This window comes from Ictalurus punctatus, chromosome 4 (genome assembly GCF_001660625.3).
Source record: "Ictalurus punctatus breed USDA103 chromosome 4, Coco_2.0, whole genome shotgun sequence".
Classification (NCBI taxonomy): domain Eukaryota; kingdom Metazoa; phylum Chordata; class Actinopteri; order Siluriformes; family Ictaluridae; genus Ictalurus; species Ictalurus punctatus.
Window position 1 is genome coordinate 22113535 of NC_071284.1, and position 22512 is coordinate 22136046.

General features: G+C 41.4%; 1 protein-coding gene across 1 annotated transcript in view; it reads right to left on the reverse strand.

Annotated features, from left to right (window-relative positions):
• Positions 1-5920: 5920 nt before the first annotated feature.
• Positions 5921-22512, reverse strand: part of si:ch211-132b12.7 (CiPC domain-containing protein) — a 26606-nt gene continuing 10014 nt past the window's right edge. The window contains exons 4-7 of the mRNA XM_053678240.1: positions 19953-20132; positions 18340-18477; positions 16074-16282; positions 5921-15918 (exon numbers count right to left, since the gene is read on the reverse strand). Coding sequence (XP_053534215.1) covers positions 15013-15918; positions 16074-16282; positions 18340-18477; positions 19953-20132 — 1433 coding nt within the window. The 3' untranslated portion in view covers positions 5921-15012. The remainder of the gene's footprint in view (positions 15919-16073; positions 16283-18339; positions 18478-19952; positions 20133-22512) is intronic.

Consider the following 22512-nt stretch of genomic DNA (forward strand, 5'->3'; position numbering starts at 1 on the left):
GACTGAAACAGTGCCTGACTAGAACGAGCTCACCCGAGAAAGCAGAATATTCACAATCAAGCAGCCCTTAGGGGGCCTCTTCTTGTCTCACCTTAACATGTACACATAGATTTTCTTGTATTAGCCTTGAGAACACAAACAAGTAACAGGCCACAGCTCGCACTTTCTGTGCAAGTGATGTGACCTGTCGTAGATTCAAGGATCCCTGGGGTTTCCTTGCAGATTGTGTGTTATGGGAAGAATGTCTGCAGGTCCCATTTGAACCTAAGAGGGCATTGATAAGTTTACTCTAGGTTAATACTCTTTCCTCTCTGTTCCCTTGTTAACAGTTTTTTTCTCTTTGTTCCTTTGTTAACTCTTCCACCACAGCACAAAACCAGTTTCAACCAGGTACGGACAGATAAAGCCCCTGACCATTTGGGTGCATTTACTTATTTTCCCAAATACCATCTGCGCACATTCCATTGTCTTCCGAATACCATATATGGAGTTGATCCTCTCTTACATTGATATGCGCTTCTTGTTTTATGCAAATATGCCCTTCCGCCTAGCTAATCAACAGTTAACCCATTATCTCTGTTGTGTGTCAAGAATGATACAGTGAGGGAAAAAAGTATTTGATCCCCTGCTGATTTTGTACGTTTGCCCACTGACAATGATAGATTTATTTGAACAGTGAGAGACAGAATAACAACAGAAAAATCCAGAAAAACGCATGTCAAAAATGTTATAAATTGATTTGCATTTTAATGAAGGAAATATGTATTTGACCCCTCTGCAAAACATGACTTAGTACTTGGTGGCAAAACCCTTGTTGGCAATCACAGAGGTCAGACGTTTCTTGTAGTTGGCCTCCAGGTTTGCACACATCTCAGGAGGGATTTTGTCCCACTCCTCTTTGCAGGTCTTCTCCAAGTCATTAAGGTTTCGAGGCTGACGTTTGGCAACTCGAACCTTCAGCTCCCTCCACAGATTTTCTATGGGATTAAGGTCTGGAGACTGGCTAGGCCACTCCAGGACCTTAATGTGCTTCATCTTGAGCCACTCCTTTGTTGCCTTGGCCATATGTTTTGGGTCATTGTCATGTTGGAATACCCATCCACGACCCATTTTCAATGCCCTGGCTGAGGGAAGGAGGTTCTCACCCAAGATTTGACGGTACATGGCCCCGTCCATCGTCCCTTTGATGCGGTGAAGTTGTCCTGTCCCCTTAGCAGAAAAACACCCCAAAGCATAACGATTCCACCTCCATGTTTGACGGTGGGGATGGTGTTCTTGGGGTCATTCTCTCCTCCAAACACGGCGAGTTGAGTTGATGCCAAAGAGCTCCATTTTGGTCTCATCTGACCACAACACTTTCACCCAGTTGTCCTCTGAATCATTCAGATGTTCATTGGCAAACTTCAGACGGGCATGTATATGTGCTTTCTTGAGCAGGGGGACCTTGCGGGCGCTGCAGGATTTCAGTCCTTCACGGCGTAGTGTGTTACCAATTGTTTTCTTGGTGACTATGGTCCCAGCTGCCTTGAGATCATTGACAAGATCCTCCTGCGTAGTTCTGGGCTGATTCCTCATTGTTCTCAGGATCATTGCAACTCCACGAGGTGAGATCTTGCATGGAGCCCCAGGCCGAGGGAGATTGACAGTTCTTTTGTGTTTGTTCCATTTGCGAATAATCGCACCAACTGTTGTCACCTTCTCACCAAGCTGCTTGGCAATGGTCTTGTAGCCCATTCCAGACTTGTGTAGGTCTACAATCTTGTCCCTGACATCCTTGGAGAGCTCTTTGGTCTTGGCCATGGTGGAGAGTTTGGAATCTGATTGATTGATTGCTTCTGTGGACAGGTGTCTTTTATACAAGTAACAAGCTGAGATTAGGAGCACTCCCTTTAAGAGTGTGCTCCTAATCTCAGCTCGTTACCTGTATAAAAAACACCTGGGAGCCAGAAATCTTTCTGATTGAGAGGGGGTCAAATACTTATTTCCCTCATTAAAATGCAAATCAATTTATAACATTTTTGACATGCGTTTTTCTGGATTTTCTTTTTGTTATTCTGTCTCTCACTGTTCAAATAAACCTACCATTAAAATTATAGACTGATCATTTCTTTGTCAGTGGGCAAACATACAAAATCAGCAGGGGATCAAATACTTCTTTCCCTCACTGTATATACTCTTTTTCTTTGAATAAAGAGAGAGCTTGCCATTTGAATTTTGTGTGTCATTTGGCAACTCTCCGAAGCACTTGATACAGGAATGTGTAGCAGGGCGAGAGCACCTCTTTTTAACATGTACTTTTACTTTCTCTTTTCTTAAAAATCACAACCCGAGGATCACATTTCTAACAATCATGTAAACAGGGAGGAAACAGCTCCAGTTAATGTTTAAAATACTATTATTAACCTATAAAGCACTAAATGGTCTCGTGCCACAGTATCTAAGCAACCTTTTGGTTTTCTATGATGAGCCACACCTACTTAGATAAAAAGATGCAGGCTATTTGACGGTACCTCAAATAGCGAAGGCTACAGCAGGGGGAAGAGCTTTCTCTTATAGAGCCCCACAGTTATGGAACAGTTTTCCAATTAGTGTTCGGGAGTCAGACACAGTCTCAGTGTTTAAGTCTAGGCTTAAAACGTATTTGTTTACTCAAGCCTACCCTGACTAGACTTTAGACTGTTATGCTAAGCACAGTCCTAATAATCTTTTCTCTCCCTCTCTCCTTCTGTCGAGCCACACAATTTTATGGAGATACTAGAGATCCTGATCCTTCCAAACAAGCTAACTGCTAAATTGCTAGCAGTCACCGACTATCTTTGTTGGCTACTACTTTCAGTTTTTATTATAAATTATAGCTGCTAGCTACATAGTTGCAGCCCTGTTGAATGAGCTTCATTTTAAGTGAGTTTTCTTAGAGAATGTTGAAAATTTTTCTACTTTCATAACAACTTGTAACAAAAATAAGTACAGCTGTGTAGTGTAGTGTGTAGTGTCTACCCAGATGAGGATGGGTTCCCTTCTGAGTCGGGTTCCTCTCAAGGTTTCTTCCTCTTAAAACATCTTAGGGAGTTTTTCCTTGCCACCGTCGCCACTCAGTGGCTTGCTCAGTTGGGATAAATTCGCACCTTTAATATCTGTATACCATGTTGATATTTCTGTAAAGCTGCTTTGAGACAATGTCTATTGTAAAAAGCGCTATACAAATAAAATTGAATTGAATTGAATTGTAGTCTAATAAATGTGCAGCCAGCTGTGGTTAACCCTTAAATGTATGCATGTTTCGCCAATCATTATTACATATACGGGTTGTTAGCAACCCAGAGTTTATATCTAATGCGGATGGACCTCTAAACTGCCCCAATAGTATAAAACTGTCCTAATATTTGATTAATGTTGGATTTCCATGTATCTCAGGAATCTCCCAATCTCAGATTGTGTCTTCCAGATCTCCGTTATTAACTTTTAGTTCTGTGCTGGTATGAGCTAGAAAGTGTGGTTTACCGCAGAGTTCAGGCGCCTGGAGAGTCAGAATAAACACACACACTGACACATATGAATGTTCACAGAGATTTCCGGTTTATTCATTCAAAACAGGAGTATTTATACACATTGTACACATTGATAATGGCAGTGTGTGGACGGTTTCTACTGGTGCAGGTGCCAGCCTGATAGACAAAACAAAACACACAGCACACTATGAAAATAAGTCTTTTCAAGACACAGAAAATACATGTGCCAGCTATAAGAAAAATGGCAGTTAATCAGCTTATTTAAAGAGGTAATTAAATGAATACATTCATCATAGGTATTTGATAGAAGTTCATAACATAAGAGAGTACATGATATAAGAGAATTTCCTTTCATTCCTCTCTTTTATTCTAGCGCAGCATAGAATAAACCAAAAAGAAAGTCAAAGGTTAACATCACCCTTTCACAGGAAAGTCATGATATGTCTGAGACCACATCTGAGGCCGCTGAAACCGCGGCGTCATGGCTATGAATGTAAATGTCAATCGGGGCCAAATGGGTCATCTCAGGGTAAGAACCATGATTGGAATGGCCAATTGGAGTAGAGCTAAAAAGAGCTGAAGTTACAGAATCTTGAACCGAGGCTATACTACGACGAATACAGGCAAAAATACAGGGGCCGAATAGGAAGATAAAGATGAGAACTACAATAATAGGGAGGATGGAAGATGCGTAAGGAGAAAACCATCCGAATAAGTCCCACCAAAGACCCCAAGTGGTTTTACCTTCTTCATCTCGCCGAAGATCCTCGGTGACCTTTTTCATCTTTTCTAAAGCATGCGAAATGTTACCATTGGGAGCATCATTAGTGGGTACATATGTACAACAATATTCACCAACCATAGCACACACTCCTCCTTCTTTAGCTAACATCAGATCCAAAGCGAGTCGGTTTTGGGTACTCATTCATCTAAGTGCAGTCAGTTCATCGTTAATAGAGTCACTGGCTTCAGTTGTAGCATTTACAAACATGGAGAGGCGGTAGTGAGTTACTTCTGCGAAATTCCACATCTCAGTCATTCCAAATCTAGGAAAAATAGAGGTCCAAAATGTTTGGCCTTTGTTGACACTTCATGTTCATTCGGGACTTCAGAAAGATCAAAAGCAGTATATAAAGCCCTCTCTGAACATCAGCTCTTAGGACAAGATGAGGCATATATGGACTGGACGCTAACAGTGGCCATTACTGTTCTAGTAGGAACATGATGAACCACGTCCTCAGTTGTCACAACGTACATTCCATCAGTGAGTCGAGCAAAGGTGCAGAGACCATACCAGTCATGGGGAAGAGAAGCGTATGCCCTAAACCCACAAACGCAGTAATGGTCTTCTACTGTGTTTGCTCCAAACACTGGAAAGCCCAATGAACAAGTATTGGGCAGTCCTTTACAAGTCTATTTTTCAGTATACCATCCACCAATTCTGTTAACCTTTTCACTAGGGTTAATCAATTTAGGGGGTGTAACGAGTTCCTCACAATGATAAGGAGAAAGAGCACCCATATACATAGATGTCATGCCATCCTTTCCTATAGTGTAAGGGGCGGTGATCTTTGATACTTCACGATAAAAACATACTGTGAATTTATTACCCTTAGGTAAACAGACAGACTGATGAAAGGTTAGCGGTATCTGAGGGGTTTTAAAAGACCCTTCCTCTTGACAGGAGTACAGGGGGTCCAGACAATCAGTAGGCCAATTAGTTCCACAGCCAGCGAGATCATAGGGGAGATCTTTACAATATGGAGTAGCACCTGGTTTATCAGCGCCTACTAAGGGTTTATTTTTACTGACGGTGACGTTAAAGGGAGTAATAACATAGCAACTCCGGGATCAATATTGTCGTAGCGATGTCGTCTAAGACCGACGGCTACAGAGCACAACAGATGTTGATATGTTTCTTGCACCGGATAAAAGGTGAAAGGATGGAGGGTGCTATGCGGCATGAGAGCGCAGATAAAACAGGGTGTAGTAAGGCACATTTGTTTCACAGTAAGAACTGAATATTTATAGTATGCATTTTGATTAAAATGTTCAATATGCAAGTCACCAGACACATCAGACTCAGCTGTAAGACAAGAATTTGAAAAATGTGAATCATCAGGTTCATCCCATCCACCTTGGCTAGGAGGATCAACCCCACGAGGAGATGTTGGGGGCATAAATACACACAGTAACAGGAACAGAAAAAGACAATAATGTAAAAACATGTTATTGGTTTTGTGTTTAGAGCTAATACAGGAAAAACTATATGTATATGTGTAAAGTGTGAGTTGGGTCAGCCAGCAGGACAGGACTTCCTTCCTTTGTAGACATGTTCACAGATGTTCAGACCTCGTCAGGGGTACAGGTACGGTCCCGAATGGGCAACCTGTCATAGAGAATAGGTGGAGGAAAAATAGAATGGACAGAGCTCATTTGTTAACAGCTTTTTACCAAATTGCATGTCTCCAGATCGGTCCTTCTGAGGTCATAACTGCAGTTCTAGTAACAGCTACAACCTCATACTAGGGATGCACCGAATGTTCAGCAACCGAAATTATTCTGCCGAAAATAGCAAAAAAAACATTTTCAGTGTTCGGCCGAATAAGTGAAAATGCCGAATAAATTTGACCGAACAATGGCATGTTTGATGACTCGACCAAATAGCCTAGCAACCAGAGTGAGACACGCAAATGTCACAACCTTGATGAGGGGGCGCGCGCATGCACGGGCTACGTGCATGAACTACGTGCTCTTTGGATGTTTACTTTTTTGTTTCTGTTCCGGAGTATTCTGTCACATCGCAAGACGTAAGGGAGTGGAGTACGGAAGCAGGTAAAGACGTATTTATTTAAGGGCAGGCAGACAAATCCAAATCGAGTGTTACATTCTTTCAGCAGTCAGTTATAGGCCCAACATAAGCTATTCAAGGGGGGCTCAAAGATGACCACATAAAAATATTTTTATTTTACTCGTTTATTTATTTAAAGTTATATTGTGCCTTGTTGGTAGCCTATGCCTGCTGGAATGAAAAAAAATGTTCAGTTTTAAATAAATATTTTGAAATTGTAGTTTGTGTAATAGATTTTTTTTCTTTGAAAAGCAAGACAAAATAGTAAAAAGCACATTTTGACTATTTAATTTATGCAATGGTGAAAAAAATGGCTAAATAAATTGAAAAAAATGCAACAACAAAAAAAAGTGTTTGGTTTTGGCCTTTGGCCAAGTTTTTCATTATATTCGGTTTGGGCTTCGGCCAAGAATTTTCATTTCGGTGCATCCCTACCTCATACGGACCCTCATATTTAGGCTCCCTTAGTTGTTTGTTCCACTTGGGAACCCACAGCAGCACCTGGTCACCTGGAACAAAAGTATGTGTGGGACTCTGTGAGGGCAACGGTAATTTAGCACGTACACATTCATGTTTTTCCTGTAACACATCAAGAAATTTAGACACATATTTGTCTAGATGAATATCAACACCATTTCCTGCAGACTGAGAAAGGTTAGTAGACATTTTCCAAGCCGTGGGGTATGGTCTATCGAATAACACCTCAAAGGGTGAAAGGCCTGTGGTTTTAGATGGCGTCATTCGAATTTCAGTAAGAACGGCAGGTAAAAGGTCAGGCCAAGGAGTACTCCTTTGCTGCTGCATTGCTTTGCTCAGACGGTCTTTCAGAATGCGATTCATACGCTCAACTACACCTAACAACTGTGGGTGGTACGGTATTTGAAATTTCCAGTCAATAGCTAAATAGTCACAAAGCCATTGAGTTACTTGTGATGTAAAAGCAGTGCCTTTATCTGAGTCAATTTGCAAAGGTACACTGAAGCGCGGTATGATTTCTTTCACCAAAATCCTGACAACAGTTTTAGCATTTTCCCTCGCGCATGGAAAGGCCTCAACCCATTTAGAGAAACGATCTACAATGACCAACAACATTCTATGCGGTCCAAAGGTTGGCATATGGGTAAAATCGACCTGCAGACACAAAAAAGGCACATGCAGAGGTGACAATGCATCGTGCTTTACAGCAGAACCAGTGGCGTTGTTTTGTAGACCTATCAAACATCGTGAGAGATGTGTCTTTACTTGAGGACGTAAGTCACGTTTACAAAATTTGGAGGTCGTATCAAACACCACTCCTGATAGAGAACGATGTGAGACACCGTGAAACTCGCGTATTAGAAAAAGTGCACTAGCGGTGGGAATGCAGAGACGACCTACTTTATCAAACCAGATGCCATGGAATCCTCAGGGGTTGCATGTGATTGCATAAGGGCAAAATCCACCCCCGGCAACAAAGCACTAGTATAAAAATGAACAACGTTAGACATTAAAAAAGGACAAGGTGATTGTGACCTAGCCGCCAGTTTTGCATTTCTATCAGCTAGCGTGTTCCCACGTACCTCTACAGTGTTGCCAGTTAGATGCGCCTTTGTTTTGACGATCGCGAGAGCTGTTGGTTTAGCACAGGAAGAGATTAGATTGTCGACCAGAGTGGAATGTGAGATTGGTTTACCACACGCGGATTTAAAACCTCGCTGTTGCCAAATCCTTCCAAAATCATGAGCTACACCAAAGGCCTAGCGCGAGTCTGTAAAGATAGTGATTCTTTGACCTTCAAATATTGTGCACGCACGAGTGAGAGCAAAAAGCTCTGCTGCTTGAGCTGAATTAAATGGCAATGAATGTGCTTCAATTACCACATCTGGTAGTGTACAAACTGCATAACCACACAGGAAAACTCCATCCACGGGTTTAGAACACGATCCATTGACAAAAACATACCTATTGTTAAACAAAGGAGTATCAGACAGATCAGATCGAATGCTACACGAAGAAACAATTTCTTTTAAACAATCATGATTTTCAGGTAAAGGAATGGTGTCATCCTGTGAATTTAGCAGACGGTGTAGAGCATGAACAATTGTGTCAAGAGCGGTGGAGCATTTAATGGTCAAATTTGCGGTAGCACTGAGAATAGTTTCATAACCACTTCTGCGCTGAGCCGTCATGTGTTGTGTTTCAATATTGGATAATACCCTTTTCACCTGGTGGGCCGTGTGCAACACCAAAGGGTGTGACAAGACCAATCGTTTAGCATCTGCTACCAAAACAGCACTCCCAGCCACTGCACGCAGTCAGCCAGGGAGTCCAGCAGCCACGGAATCCAGTGTTTTGGAGAGATAGGCACAGGGACGAAAACCACCCCCATGCTCGTGTGCCAGAACACCCGAGGCCACTCAAGAGTGTTCATGGGTATACAGATGGAAAGATTTTGTGTAGTTGGGCAGACCCAGTGCTGGAGAGGAACATAAAGCAGTTTTTAAATGTTTAAATGCAGAAACAGTCACAGGTGTATGTGTTACAGGAGTCAAAAGTGGATCTGAATGTTCTACGATAGCCCTGAGCTGCTTATCGTAATAGGAACAATCAGATATCCATTGTCTGCAGTAATTACTCAGTCCCAGGAAGGCCAACACAGCCTGTTCTGTAGCGGGCGGCTGTGAAGTCATCACAACTTATATCCAGTTGTCCAACAGCCTTCTCTGTCCTTGTGATAAGAGAAAACTCAAATATTTGACTTCTGGTTTACATAGTTGCAATTTTGTACGTGACACCTTGAATCCTTTGTGAGCCAGATGCTCCAGCAGTCTCAAGGTTGCCGTCCAGCAGGAAGCGTCTGACTTAGCTGTAATAAGAAGATCGTCCACGTATTGCAGAACACGGGCGTCGTCTGTGACATTGAGATCTTGCAAAGAGTCTCTTACCACACGGGAGAACACCACAGGGGAGTCAACATAGCCCTGTGGCAGGTGTGTCCAGGTCAGCTGGCGTCCCATGTGCGTAAATGCAAACAGTGACTGGGTCTCCTCGGCTACACTTACATTGAAAAAGGCGGAACACAGATCCACCATGCTGAACCACACATGGTGTGAAGGGATACATGTAATAATATTAGACACATCCGGAACAACAGGTGAAATCGGTATTACAACCTCATTTATTCGCCTGAGGTCATGTGTGAATCTCCATGTTCCATCAGGCTTACAAACAGGATTGACAGGGGTGTTATACTGACTCACACAGGGCTTCAGAACACCTTGCTGTAATAGAGAATTAACAATAACATCAATACCAAGGGCTTTCTATTCAGACAAAGGATATTGTTTTACATGCACAGGATTAGAATGTTCTGACTTAGCCTGATAAGAAACACATTGCACATGTCCCACTTCGTCCTGATGACTTAGAGTTAGGCAGAGACTGTAACCTTGGGTCTGAGGATTCAGTGTGAGAAAACAGAGAGAGTGACACATCGGATAGCTGATTTAGAATGGTTTATTGCCATTTCTGCCAGCAGAGGTGTAGATACCACCAATTTAGAGCCCGAGAATGCAAGTGTGAGATGCAGTTTGCTCATTAAGTCACGTCCTAAGAGATTAAACGGACACTCCTGCATGTTTACAAATTCATGCGTGAAAATTAATTCAGGATCCAAACATGGAAACAAATGCAAAGATGGTGTAAGATACTGTTCAGTCACAACCCCTTCTATTCCTACAGAACTCACAGACTTTGGGGTTAACGGCCCAGTGTACAATTTTCCAATCAAAGACAAAGTAGCGCCGGTATCCAAAAGAAAATCATACACGACATCAGCAACACTTAATTCAATCATGGGTAATTTTTTGATCTGTGGAGAATTAAATCTACATTTAAGTATGATCGGCATACTGGGTCACAAGAGCTCTGTGGGCATCCCTATTGATTGTGGTAATAATAATCCTGCTGTACAGGAGGAGGTGGTGGTGGTGGAAACGTATCTGATTGATGGTTTGATTTGGACCTCGCCCTCCCTGAAGCACCGGGAGGTGGGCCATACATCTGAGGAGTGGGCTGATACTGACCAGGATGATAATATGGGACAGATTGTGCAGGAAAATACTGCAGGCCACCTCTTACCATAAAACCACGACCACGGCCACCTTGACCTCTCTTTTGCTGCAGATCTCGTTTTTTAGCATAACAGTCACGAGCCCAGTGGCCAGGTTTCTTACAATAATGACATGGGCCTTTTACCCCGTACCCACTGGCTCCTTCAGGTTTCCCTGAGGTTTCAAAGACAGCAGACACATTAACCTCAGTGTCATCAGTGGGTTCACTGATCATGGCTGCGACATTCTTTAAACAGGCGTCACTCAATAAACCATCAGCTTGCAATTGTCGAACTTTAGCGGCGAATTCTGCGACAGATATTCTAGTACGGTCAGTACAATGCATTTTAAGTGCCTGCTGAACACATGGTGGATAGCAGGACAGGAAAGTATTAACAAATGGCACATTAGCAGAGCCTGAGTTGTAATTCATAAGCGCTACATGTCGCCACTGGGTTGTGAACCGTTCTAAGAATTTTGGTACCATCTCACCTTTTCCCGTTATGAGAGCAGTGACTTGTGTCAGATCTCCGCTTAATGTAGCGAGATATTGCAGGTCATTCTTAACTTCTATGACATCTCTCTCAGCCCAATATAAGGTTTGGTCTTTTTTATTTTAACGGTGCTAGTCACTCTATTCTCACCTGTGCCTGTGATGGTTGTCTGAGTTTCAGTGTCGCTATCCCCTCCTGTGAGATCAATTCCTATGTTATCGTGTCGAGTATTAAGGGCAGTTACTTCCTCTACTAATCCCTCCTCATCATATTCATCTTTTCCTTTAATAAGGAAACGATAATCAGGACCGGTCAATTGGAGATGAGCACTACAGGACATGAGTGCATTTACCCATTTAACAGGTTCCTTTATAGGGTCGTACACATTAATAGCCTGAGTGCAGTAAGTCAAATCAGATAGGGAAGCTGGGGCTACATGAAAGCCTCCTTTCCCTTTTGTCTGCCATGCCATGGCAAAATTAGTTGGCTGTAAGAGCTCGGGCAGAGGGGGAGGTAAGTCTGCTCCACTAACAGGCGGAGAGTCTGGCTGAATTCCTCGAATTCCCCGAATTCCTCCATCATCGGTATCTGGTTCTCCCTCTGGAGTAGCAGTGGCTAACGCTAGCGCTTTGTGTGTGAGCGGTTTAGCATGAGTGGGTGTTTGTTTTGAAATTGGAGTAGCGGCGGTGCTGGAATTTAGGCTTGAAACTTTAGTTCTACGTGGTGGTGCACGAGGTGTCATCATTCACATGGAACTTTTTAGATAATTTGTTCTTCAAATTATAATGTTTGTTCCATAAGGGGAGTAGGCGAAGCCATCCCATATAACATTTTGCCATATATTCATAATTCCAATCCAGATCACCTTCCCAATCATAAATCATTCATTTGATCTGAGCAAATACACAAGGCTCAAAGGAGCAACGGAGTGAAATAATTTGAAGCTGCCCAACACGGTCTCAATCCAATCTCTGGGTGTCATGCCAGGAGACGGAAGAGCCAGGCTGGACGGAGATCCTCCCATAACTTGGAAAACAACACGCACAATAACACCATAATACTAAACAAACAATACAACACACGAAGGCAAACCACACAGACAATTTTGAAAATTATTCTACAAATATAAAATACAATTATTAGGCAGGCATGACACTACAGAGGATCATAGACCAGAGTACAGATTATCGACAAAACAGAGATAAATCACTCTCAACTTATTTATAATTATGTAATTATGGGTTCGGAATTACACCGCACCAGGGAGGAAAGCAAAACACTCACCTGGTCCGGAGTAATCGCACTTCTGACACCAAATTGTTGGATTTCCATGTATCTCAGGTATCTCCAAATCTCAGATTGTGTCTTCCAGATCTCCGTCAGCCCTTTCAGCCTATTCTACACTTATTAACTTTTAGTTCTGTGCTGCTATGAGCTAGAAAGTGTGGTTTACTGCAGAGTTCAGGCGCCTGGAGTGTCCGAATGAACACACACACTGACGCATATGAATGTTTACAGAGACTTCCGGTTTATTCATTCAAAACAGAACTATTTATACACATTGTACACATTGATAATGGAAGTGCGTGGACGGTTTCTACTGGTGCAGGTGCCAGCCAGATAGACAAAACAAAACACACAGCACACTATGAAAATAAGTCTTTTCAAGACACAGAAAATACATGTGCCAGCTATAAGAAAAATGGCAGTTGATCAGCTTATTTAAAGAGGTAATTCAATGAGTACAAGTTAATTAAATGAATACATTCATCATAGGTATTTGATAGCAGTTCATAACATAAGAGAGTACATGATAAGACAATTTCCTTTCAATTAACAATTACAAAATAATGAAATACAGCATATTTTATTATATTTTGACATTTTATTTGTTAATAAACATTAAAATATATACACTTAAAATTACGCACTTATAATTCACGCACTGAAATAGTGAACGTATTGTAGCATTTTCATTCAATTGTTTCAGTCACCATAACAAAATTAAAAACTTTACAATATGTAATATTTTCATAATTAAAGTAATTTTATAATGTATAATTTACATGGCTAAAAATAGGGACCGTTCCGGGGCTGAGCACAGATTCTTCTCCAACTTAGCTGTTAATGTGAGACATGATCAGAAAAAGTTGGATTTATCATAAAACTTGCCTTGGGTGTTGTCGCTGTTTGTAGGACTACCAGACTGATAAAATATAAAACTTTTATAACTAGGCTAGTTTGTTGCTAGCCAAGGGAATGCACAGCTAAGCAATAGGTAGCTCCTACAGTGCCATGCAAAGTACATAATTTTATTTATGCTCTGCTCATATCATGTTCACGTAAACTGGAATTCATAGACATTTACACACCTTGTTTTCCTGCTCAGCATCAGATGTTGTTGCTGTTTCAACCCCTTTACTGGTATAAAAAAAAGACAAAAAAAAAAAAAAAAACCCCACATATATGTTTGGCAGAATTGAGAGCTGTCAGCCATGAGTATTTCCAGGTATTTTCCTGTATACCCTGTCTGATTGGTCTCGCCTGCATTCACTGAAGACATAAAATTACAACACCACCGTCTTTTTACTGACATTCAGTTAAATAGTGACAAACCGCTCCAGGTGGATAATTATTCAGGCTAAAGAAAAAATCTTCAAGTCTACAGCCTACAATACTCAGGCCAGGTTACGCGCCTGCCTAAAAACAATATTATCAAGTAATAGATAGGCCAATGTGGCAATGATAGACCAATGTGGCACCTTCTGTGCGTCCCCCGGTAAATTCAGAATCTGGCTCTTATTCAGGATCTGGATCATTCTCGAGCTATTATCGTTTTCATAATCATCAAAATCAATAGTTTGCTGGCTGACAGCTTCATCATCAGATCCACCATCAAACAATGCTAGTATTTGATTAGAAACTTGTTCTGCAGTAAACTGCTGAACCATGTCAAGTTTTGTAACATTCTTTATAATTATTATTGACTCATTACCTCATTGTTTACCAAACATTCCCACCTTGTGGAATAAAAGAGAATTGCACTTATTGAGCCCCGAGAGATTCAATATTGTTGCGCAGAAAAATATACTATTACATACCTCGTCAGTAGCGACCCTATAAACTTTTTACAATTAATTAATTATAAAACATATTATTCAACAATTTTACATTTTTCTTGTTATATTGTTGATAATAGGTATAATAGAATACTAAGAAGGTGGAGGTCTAATGTGAAAAAATGAACAAGGGGGAGGGTACTGAAAGACTTCCAGGGTTGCTAACGACTCGAGGTATACATTTAAGGGTTAATACAGCCTAATTAGATAACATTAGCTATGTGCTTGAATTTGATGATATGGACAGAACATAATTTCTAGGAACTACAGCATTTGCCAGCCACTTGGCAAAGAACAGGACAGTTTCAGTCACAAGACAGGCCAGGCCACTAGGATTTCTCCTGAGTCTCCTGCTGGCAAATCTGGGTTTGGCTGTGCCATTTAATGTAGATGAAATTAAATTATTATACTAAGTGAATGGATAGAAATTCCAATCTGAAAATAAGTAAAACTAAAGAAAAAAACAAAATACTGGAAATGCTACGCTTGTGAATACCCCAACATACCATAAACTGCGAAAACACAAAAACAGGGCTTGTCATGAAGTTGCTCAGTTAAGCCCGTGGCTGAAACATGCCACATAAAATGTTTCTCCACAGCACTCACTGACTCAGGCAAGCAATCCACAGGTGTATGTATGTATGTATGTATGTATGTATGTTTTGAATTATGCTACTTGACTGACTCTGAGTGTTACTCTAAGTTTCTACAACAGCCACCCCACAACTTGAGCTGTCTGGAGGCATGTGAAGGTTTTTTTGAGGCAGGTGCTTCTCATGCGCCTTCAACCATTCCATGCCAAATGTTGTTCTGATCTGCTGATGGAAAATCTCTGACTGGCTCAGTGGTGAGAAGTGAGGAGGGATGTACAACTTCTCCCTGCCTATTAAACAAACATCTGTAGGTGATCATGGCATAAATTCTGGAGCTGCTGTCAGCCTCCAGCTCTCAATCATCAGTGCCCATGAAAAGCAAGCTCCTGAGATTTGGATAGCAACCAGACTCAACCATGACTCTGTATGTTTTCTCCAAAGTGGCCACATTGGAATCTGCATGGACAGCCTGGCATAGCATATGTGTATGTTGACGCAGCTGCGCAATATTTTGCTCTATGGCAGCACTCTGACGGAGCAACTCCTGTGTTCTTAGTGTAATGTCCAGCAGGCCTGACTGGCTCAGTATCTCCACTGTATTGAGGAAGCGGCGATGCCGAGTCAAGCCACTGGTAGAGTCTGGGACTGAGCCTCCTGAAAGGTACACCTTACTGGTGGGGAGTAAAAGTGCTGCAGGTTCAGAACAAGAAGACAAAGATGGAAAGGACAGAGATGGAGTTTTTAAACTGGAAACAGATGATGAGCTAAGACTTGTGAAGGCTGATGTCCCCATAACGTTTAGTTCTGGAGGGGGGAGGCATGAACTCCTCTGTTCTAGGTCACTGCTAAAAGAGAGCGAATGTAAGACAGAATGAGAGTGAGACAGGAAGTGGCTCTCCAGCTGCTTGTTTGGAAGCTTCTCAGGCACTTGTGTAGAGATAGATATTTCCTCTTTAGTTTCTTCAGTGCACACTCTCTTGCTCAGTCTGTGCTCCTCTGAACTGCCCTCCCTGCTGGTTGGGGGTTTGTCTCGTTTTTTTTTGTTAAGATTGGGAACAATTCTGGGATACGAACTGAGGATGGGGAGGTACGCATTTTTGCTCTTTTTGTTCTTACTCTCAGCTCTTTGTGGCAGTAGTGTATGAACATGGAGTGGAGAGACAGTGCCAGGCTGCTGCAACAACAGAAGATTACTTTGAGCGTTAGTGCCCTCCAATCCCCACAAAGGCTGGAGGACTTGATCCTGTCCTGCCTGTCTGGACTTCAAAATGAGAGACAGAAAGACAGAAAAAATATAACAATTTCTTCTTGTCAGCCATACATGGGCTTAGCATTTTGATAAGTGGAAAAGTTAATGTTGCCCAATCTGATTGCCCCCACTCTCCTATCAATCTCTATCCTCTCCATTGATCTCACCTGTTTTAAAAATATATTTTTGATGATAAACATGGAAGTGAACTCTACTTGTCCAGATACCAGGATGTGGTTCCCCTGATCTGCCATACTGTCAAATTTATGGCATCTCAACTCAGTTACAGTAATGTGCTGATCTACATCAGTCTGCTGATAGTCAGACCCAGCATCTGTGGAGGAAATAATGACAGAAATCATGTCTTTAAATGTTTTCAATCATCCAGCTCATTTTGAAATGGTCAGTGTAGTGAATATACAGTGAGGGAAAGAAGTATTTGATCCCCTGCTGATTTTGTACGTTTGCCCACTGACAAAGAAATGATCAGTCTATAATTTTAATGGTAGGTTTATTTGAACAGTGAGAGACAGAATAACAAGAAGAAAATCCAGAAAAACGCATGTCAAAAATGTTATAAATTGATTTGCATTTTAATGAGGGAAATAAGTATTTGACCCCCTCTCAATCAGAAAGATTTCTGGCTCCCAGGTGTTTTTTATACAGGTAACGAGCTGAGATTAGGAGCACACTCTTAAAGGGAGTGCTCCTAATCTCAGCTTGTTACTTGTATAAAAGACACCTGTCCACAGAAGCAATCAATCAATCAGATTCCAAACTCTCCACCATGGCCAAGACCAAAGAGCTCTCCAAGGATGTCAGGGACAAGATTGTAGACCTACACAAGTCTGGAATGGGCTACAAGACCATTGCCAAGCAGCTTGGTGAGAAGGTGACAACAGTTGGTGCGATTATTCGCAAATGGAACAAATACAAAAGAACTGTCAATCTCCCTCGGCCTGGGGCTCCATGCAAGATCTCACCTCGTGGAGTTGCAATGATCATGAGAACAGTGAGGAATCAGCCCAGAACTACATGGGAGGATCTTGTCAATGATCTCAAGGCAGCTGGGACCATAGTCACCAAGAAAACAATTGGTAACACACTACGCCGTGAAGGACTGAAATCCTGCAGCGCCCGCAAGGTCCCCCTGCTCAAGAAAGCACATATACATGCCCGTCTGAAGTTTGCCAATGAACATCTGAATGATTCAGAGGACAACTGGGTGAAAGTGTTGTGGTCAGATGAGACCAAAATGGAGCTCTTTGGCATCAACTCAACTCGCCGTGTTTGGAGAATGACCCCAAGAACACCATCCCCACCGTCAAACATGGAGGTGGAAACGTTATGCTTTGGGGGTGTTTTTCTGCTAAGAGGACAGGACAACTTCACCGCATCAAAGGGACGATGGACGGGGCCATGTACCATCAGATCTTGGGTGTGAACCTCCTTCCCTCAGCCAGGGCATTGAAAATGGGTCGTGGATGGGTATTCCAACATGACAATGACCCAAAACACATGGCCAAGGCAACAAAGGAGTGGCTCAAGATGAAGCACATTAAGGTCCTGGAGTGGCCTAGCCAGTCTCCAGACCTAAATCCCATAGAAAATCTGTGGAGGGAGCTGAAAGTTTGAGTTGCCAAACGTCAGCCTCGAAACCTTAATGACTTGGAGAAGACCTGCAAAGAGGAGTGGGACAAAATCCCTCCTGAGATGTGTGCAAACCTGGAGGCCAACTACAAGAAACGTCGGACCTCTGTGATTGCCAACAAGGGTTTTGCCACCAAGTACTAAGTCATGTTTTGCAGAGGGGTCAAATACATATTTCCCCTCATTAAAATGCAAATCAATTTATAACATTTTTGACATGCGTTTTTCTGGATTTTTTTGTTATTCTGTCTCTCACTGTTCAAATAAACCTACCATTAAAATTATACAATGATCATTTCTTTGTCAGTGGGCAAATGTACAAAATCAGCAGGGGATCAAATACTTTTTTCCCCCTCACTGTAGACATGCTTGTGGTGTAATTCAATTTTTCAACTGAAGTTCTTCTTCAATTCTTCTGAATGATGGGAAATTCACCAACCCCTTTGTGTGATGTCTGGAGTCTGAAGGTGTAGAAGACAACCAAATCGTGCCTAGATGAATTAACCTTATGTTGGCATCTTCTCACTGCATTTGGTTTTCAAGGTTGTCAGAGTGTCTTTTGTCACAAATCCAAAAAGTCAGACACAAGAGCAGACAGTGTTTAATGATAAAACAAAAACAAAAAAAATAAACAAGACAGAAAAATTACAAAAGCTACTACAAGAACTAAAAAGCAAGACTGGGCAAGGCAATGGAAATACAACATGAACACAAAAACTACTCATGTTAATCATACAACAACATATAATGATTGGCAACTATAGAAAACTTAAATAGGATAACTAATTAGGGGAACACAAAACAGGTTGGTGGTGGGGGGCATTTTGTCCATGGTGAATGTGACAGCACTTCCCTTAAGGCGCAGCTCCTGAAGAATCCAAAAACTTAGGAGGTCCTGGTCCCCTGAGTACAGCAAAATCTCTACCGGTGCCAGAGTGGAGAGTGACGACAATGATTTTGGTAAAGGTTTTATATTTTTTAAACTACATTTTAGTCTTCTCTTTTTGGTCAACAATATTGCATGTTGATATAGTCGAAGTTAGTGTTTAATGATATCGGTGTCATCTTATCAGTGTCTCGTGTTAGTCATGTAAAAAAGCTTGCTGACATATTTTCTGTCATAGTTTTTTGTTAAAGAAATTATGACTATGGCCAAGCATTCTGTCACAAATCCAAGGAGTCTGATGCAAGTGGAGACAGTCTTTAACGATAAATGAACTAAAAAAACAAACAACTAGAAAAACTTGAAAGGACTAGACAATAGCAAGACAGGGCAAGGGAAGGGAAATACAACATGACCACAAAAACTACTCATGGTAACCACACAACCACATATAATGCTTGGCAACCAAGGAAGGAAAACACAGAACTTAAATAGGGGAACTAATTAGGGGAACACCAAACAGGTGTGCAGAAATACATGAAGTGAGACAGTTTTGTCTCAAAAACTGACAGTTTTGCTGGAAAAAGCCTTAATTTTTCAAACCACCCACAGCATGATGAAGTTCCTCCCAATTAGATTGGACGCATTTCTCTGTAAATTAGAAGACAATGTTTCTTAGTTCTGTTGCTACCAACATCAGTTATATCTTCAATAAAGATTAGTGAGCCCGCTCCATAAGCAACCATGCAAGCCAAAGTCATGACACCACCTCCACTGTGCTAGACCGATCAGCTTCTATATTTTGGATCATGAGCAGATTCCAGAGGTTCCAGACCTTTTGTGGCTCATCTTTGTATTTTTTGCAAATTCCATTTGGCCTTCCAATTCTTACTAGTGATGAGTGGTTTGCATCTTGTGGCCTCTATATTTCTGCTCGCAAAGTCTTCTTCAAATGGTGGATTGGGATTTTCCTTGGCAACCCGTTTGCTGTCTGGTTGTCAGTACATCAGTGTTTGTTTTTTTTTGTTGCTTTTTAAGGACTTTTCAAATTGTTGCATTGGCTATGCCTAATGCTTATTCAATGGCTCCGATCAATTGTCTCAGCTTCCTCTTTCCTCAGTTTCAATATGGCTTGCATTTATCCAGTAGACAGCTCTATGGTCTTCATGTTGGTTTATCCTTTTTAACAACAAATGCAGTGTTCTTAGGTGAAACACAGGGCTCAATCCCAAACACATTCAGAGCTATCAGTTAGCACCAAATGCTAACTGATACTTTTTCCTGAACTTTGTTTTGACCCCAGTCGCAGGATCTTAACCAGTGAGCACCTGTGTACCTGTCAAAATTGTCCATGTCAGGGAGAGAGTATAATGTGTTGGTTGAGTGTCTATCCTTCTTAATTCAGGTATATGAATATTTAAAATATATTTTATGCTTAAAATGATAGCTTAAGTATCATCTAAACTTACTACTCAGATTGTTTCCCCAAAGATGTGTATATCAGGTGTCTCACCTGAGTAACCGGAGTCTTTCATAGAATTGCAGTGGGAGTTCCATCCATTTGTCATCGGCTGTGTGTGAGCTTTTGTTCTGGACAGCAGAGAAGTGTTGTTACTTTTGTCCTTAGCATTTCTACTGGCAGGAAAGGCAGCACACCTCCCCACACTACTCAGCTCCTGAGGCATTGTGGGTACTGAAGGCAGAAAGAGAGGCAGAGCAAGGTCTGTAATCTAAGCAGATTTTGAATCTCATCATCCACATGACCTCAAACCAGGTAACAGACACACGCACAATATCAAGATTAATGTACTAATAAAAAGGTGAACGTCAATCACTTCACCTTTACTCACACCCCCACAATTCTATAATAATAGCACCATATCACCCTGCAGCTCTCGGCTAGTTTCCCACTGAATCTAAGCAGGGTTGAGCCTGGCCAGTACCTGGATGGGAGACCTGCGGAAAACTAAGGTTGCTGCTGGAAGTGGTATTAAGCCATGTTCACACCTGGACGATTATTGCAGTGCGAAAAATGGTCTGTTTGATGTCCCAGTGGCTGTCAATGGGAGTGTTCACACCCAGGCATAAAATGTGTGGCACTAACATCGTTTTTTTGTAATGCACCGCGTCAACCAATAAGATTTGCGCTTTTATTCACATGCCCAGAGCCGCTGAAGTTACATAAAACGCTCAAGTGCAAAACTGTCCTGCCGACAAAGAAGAAACCGAAAAAGCAACCGAAGAAGATGCGAGCACCCACAATTTTAGTGAGAGAGTGTATAAGTGACATACCTGAAATAAAATGCTCACTGCTAATAAATCCTTCTGCCTACACACAAACAAGGTGTCCTTTGAAAGCACCAGATTAAAAATTACACACCAAATAAGTGTATTTATTATGTTGTGGCTATTTTTTTGACGACACTGAAATGCAAGCATATATTCTAAGTGACCCATTTAATTATTTCAGTGGTGCTTTCTACACTAAATAGCATTGTTTGTTTCTTTGTTTCTTCCCTGCAAATGATAATTCATTCATAGATATCTACACATCAATCGTATCAAACGTGAAGCTTGGTGGAGACTAAACATTGTATGTTTGAGTTATAACTTTCTGTTTTGTGGCATTAATAGCATGCGTTAGCACTTAGCTAAGTGTTTCTATCATGGTGTAACATGATTCAAGCATGTTGCTAGCATATTTAAATATGTTGATAGGAGTGCATCACAGTGTCGCTTCCTGCTGCCAGAAGGTGGCACTATGACTATAACTGAATATTGGCATGAAGATGTCTTCAAGCCGGGACTTTTATCAAACATGAAGTTTGGAGCAGATTGGACATTGTATGTTTGAGTTATAACAATTTCCTTTTTCATGGCAAAACATATGAAATATGTCAGACCGCCACTCCCACTCTTTAGTATCAACAAGGCCTTTAGATTAGACTGACTAAATATGATGTCGATTCAATGAAATCTCTAGGAGGAGTTTGTTAAAAGTATGAGACCTGGAAATGGCTAAATCTGAGCAAGAATTGCAGAGAAATAGCAAAATGGCTGACTTCCTGTTGGGCTACGGATAAGGCTCTAAGAGACTTTTTTGTATGTTTTAACATGTTATATATGCCTAGCAATTTTCTTATGTGTAGGTGAAACATAGCACGAGGGCTGCTTCATTGAAATTTTGTAGACGGCGCTTTTTTGCCACACTTAATTCTAAAACCTGTATCAGATGTAAATTTTTTCCACTTTTAAGGTGTGTGCAAAGTTTCATGAGTTTTCAAGCATGTTCAGGCCTCAAAAATGTGATTCATTTCATATCGCACTAGGTCAGGCCGCCACGGACATGCTCTTCAATGTAAACTCAAAAGCATCGCAATTTAACATTGCCAAGGCATTTAGATTAGACTGTCCATATACGATGGTGATCTGATTAAATCTCTGGGAGGAGTTTGTTAAAGTACGAGGCCTGGAAATGGCAAAATCTGAGCAAAAATTTAATAGAAAAATCAAAATGGGTGACTCCCTGTTGGGTTGAGGATATGGCTCTAAAGGACTTTTTTGTACGAGTTGCCACAAGCAGTGCAGGCTATTTGGCCCTGACCAATGAAGTGGAGTTGCAAATTCTGCTGTTTCACATCACCTAATCAATCATAAGGCACTACAAACTCAAGCACTGCCATCATGCATATAACAGTCCTCTACCTTGCATCTATGAAGACTGTGTGTTCATTTAGAACTGAACTTGCTCTAAGGAAACATTTGGTCAGGGATCATAAACGATCTGTCCAGATCTGTACTGCAGCCTCTAAATTGAACTGTGATCTCTGTGCTTTCTCAGAGATCTGAGGGATTACTCAATACTTCACACATTTAAAGACTCATCTGCAAAACTAAGAGCGTGAAATGTCCTTTTCAAAACTGCAATTTCCAGTCCAGGGTATATAGTACATTTCATGCTCATAAGAGTAAAAAGAATCAGAAGTGTGGAGTTGAAAATCTTTGTGCAGACATTTACCAAACTTGCACTTCAGGTGTTTCAGAATCTGAAAATACAGCTTTTGAGGCAAATT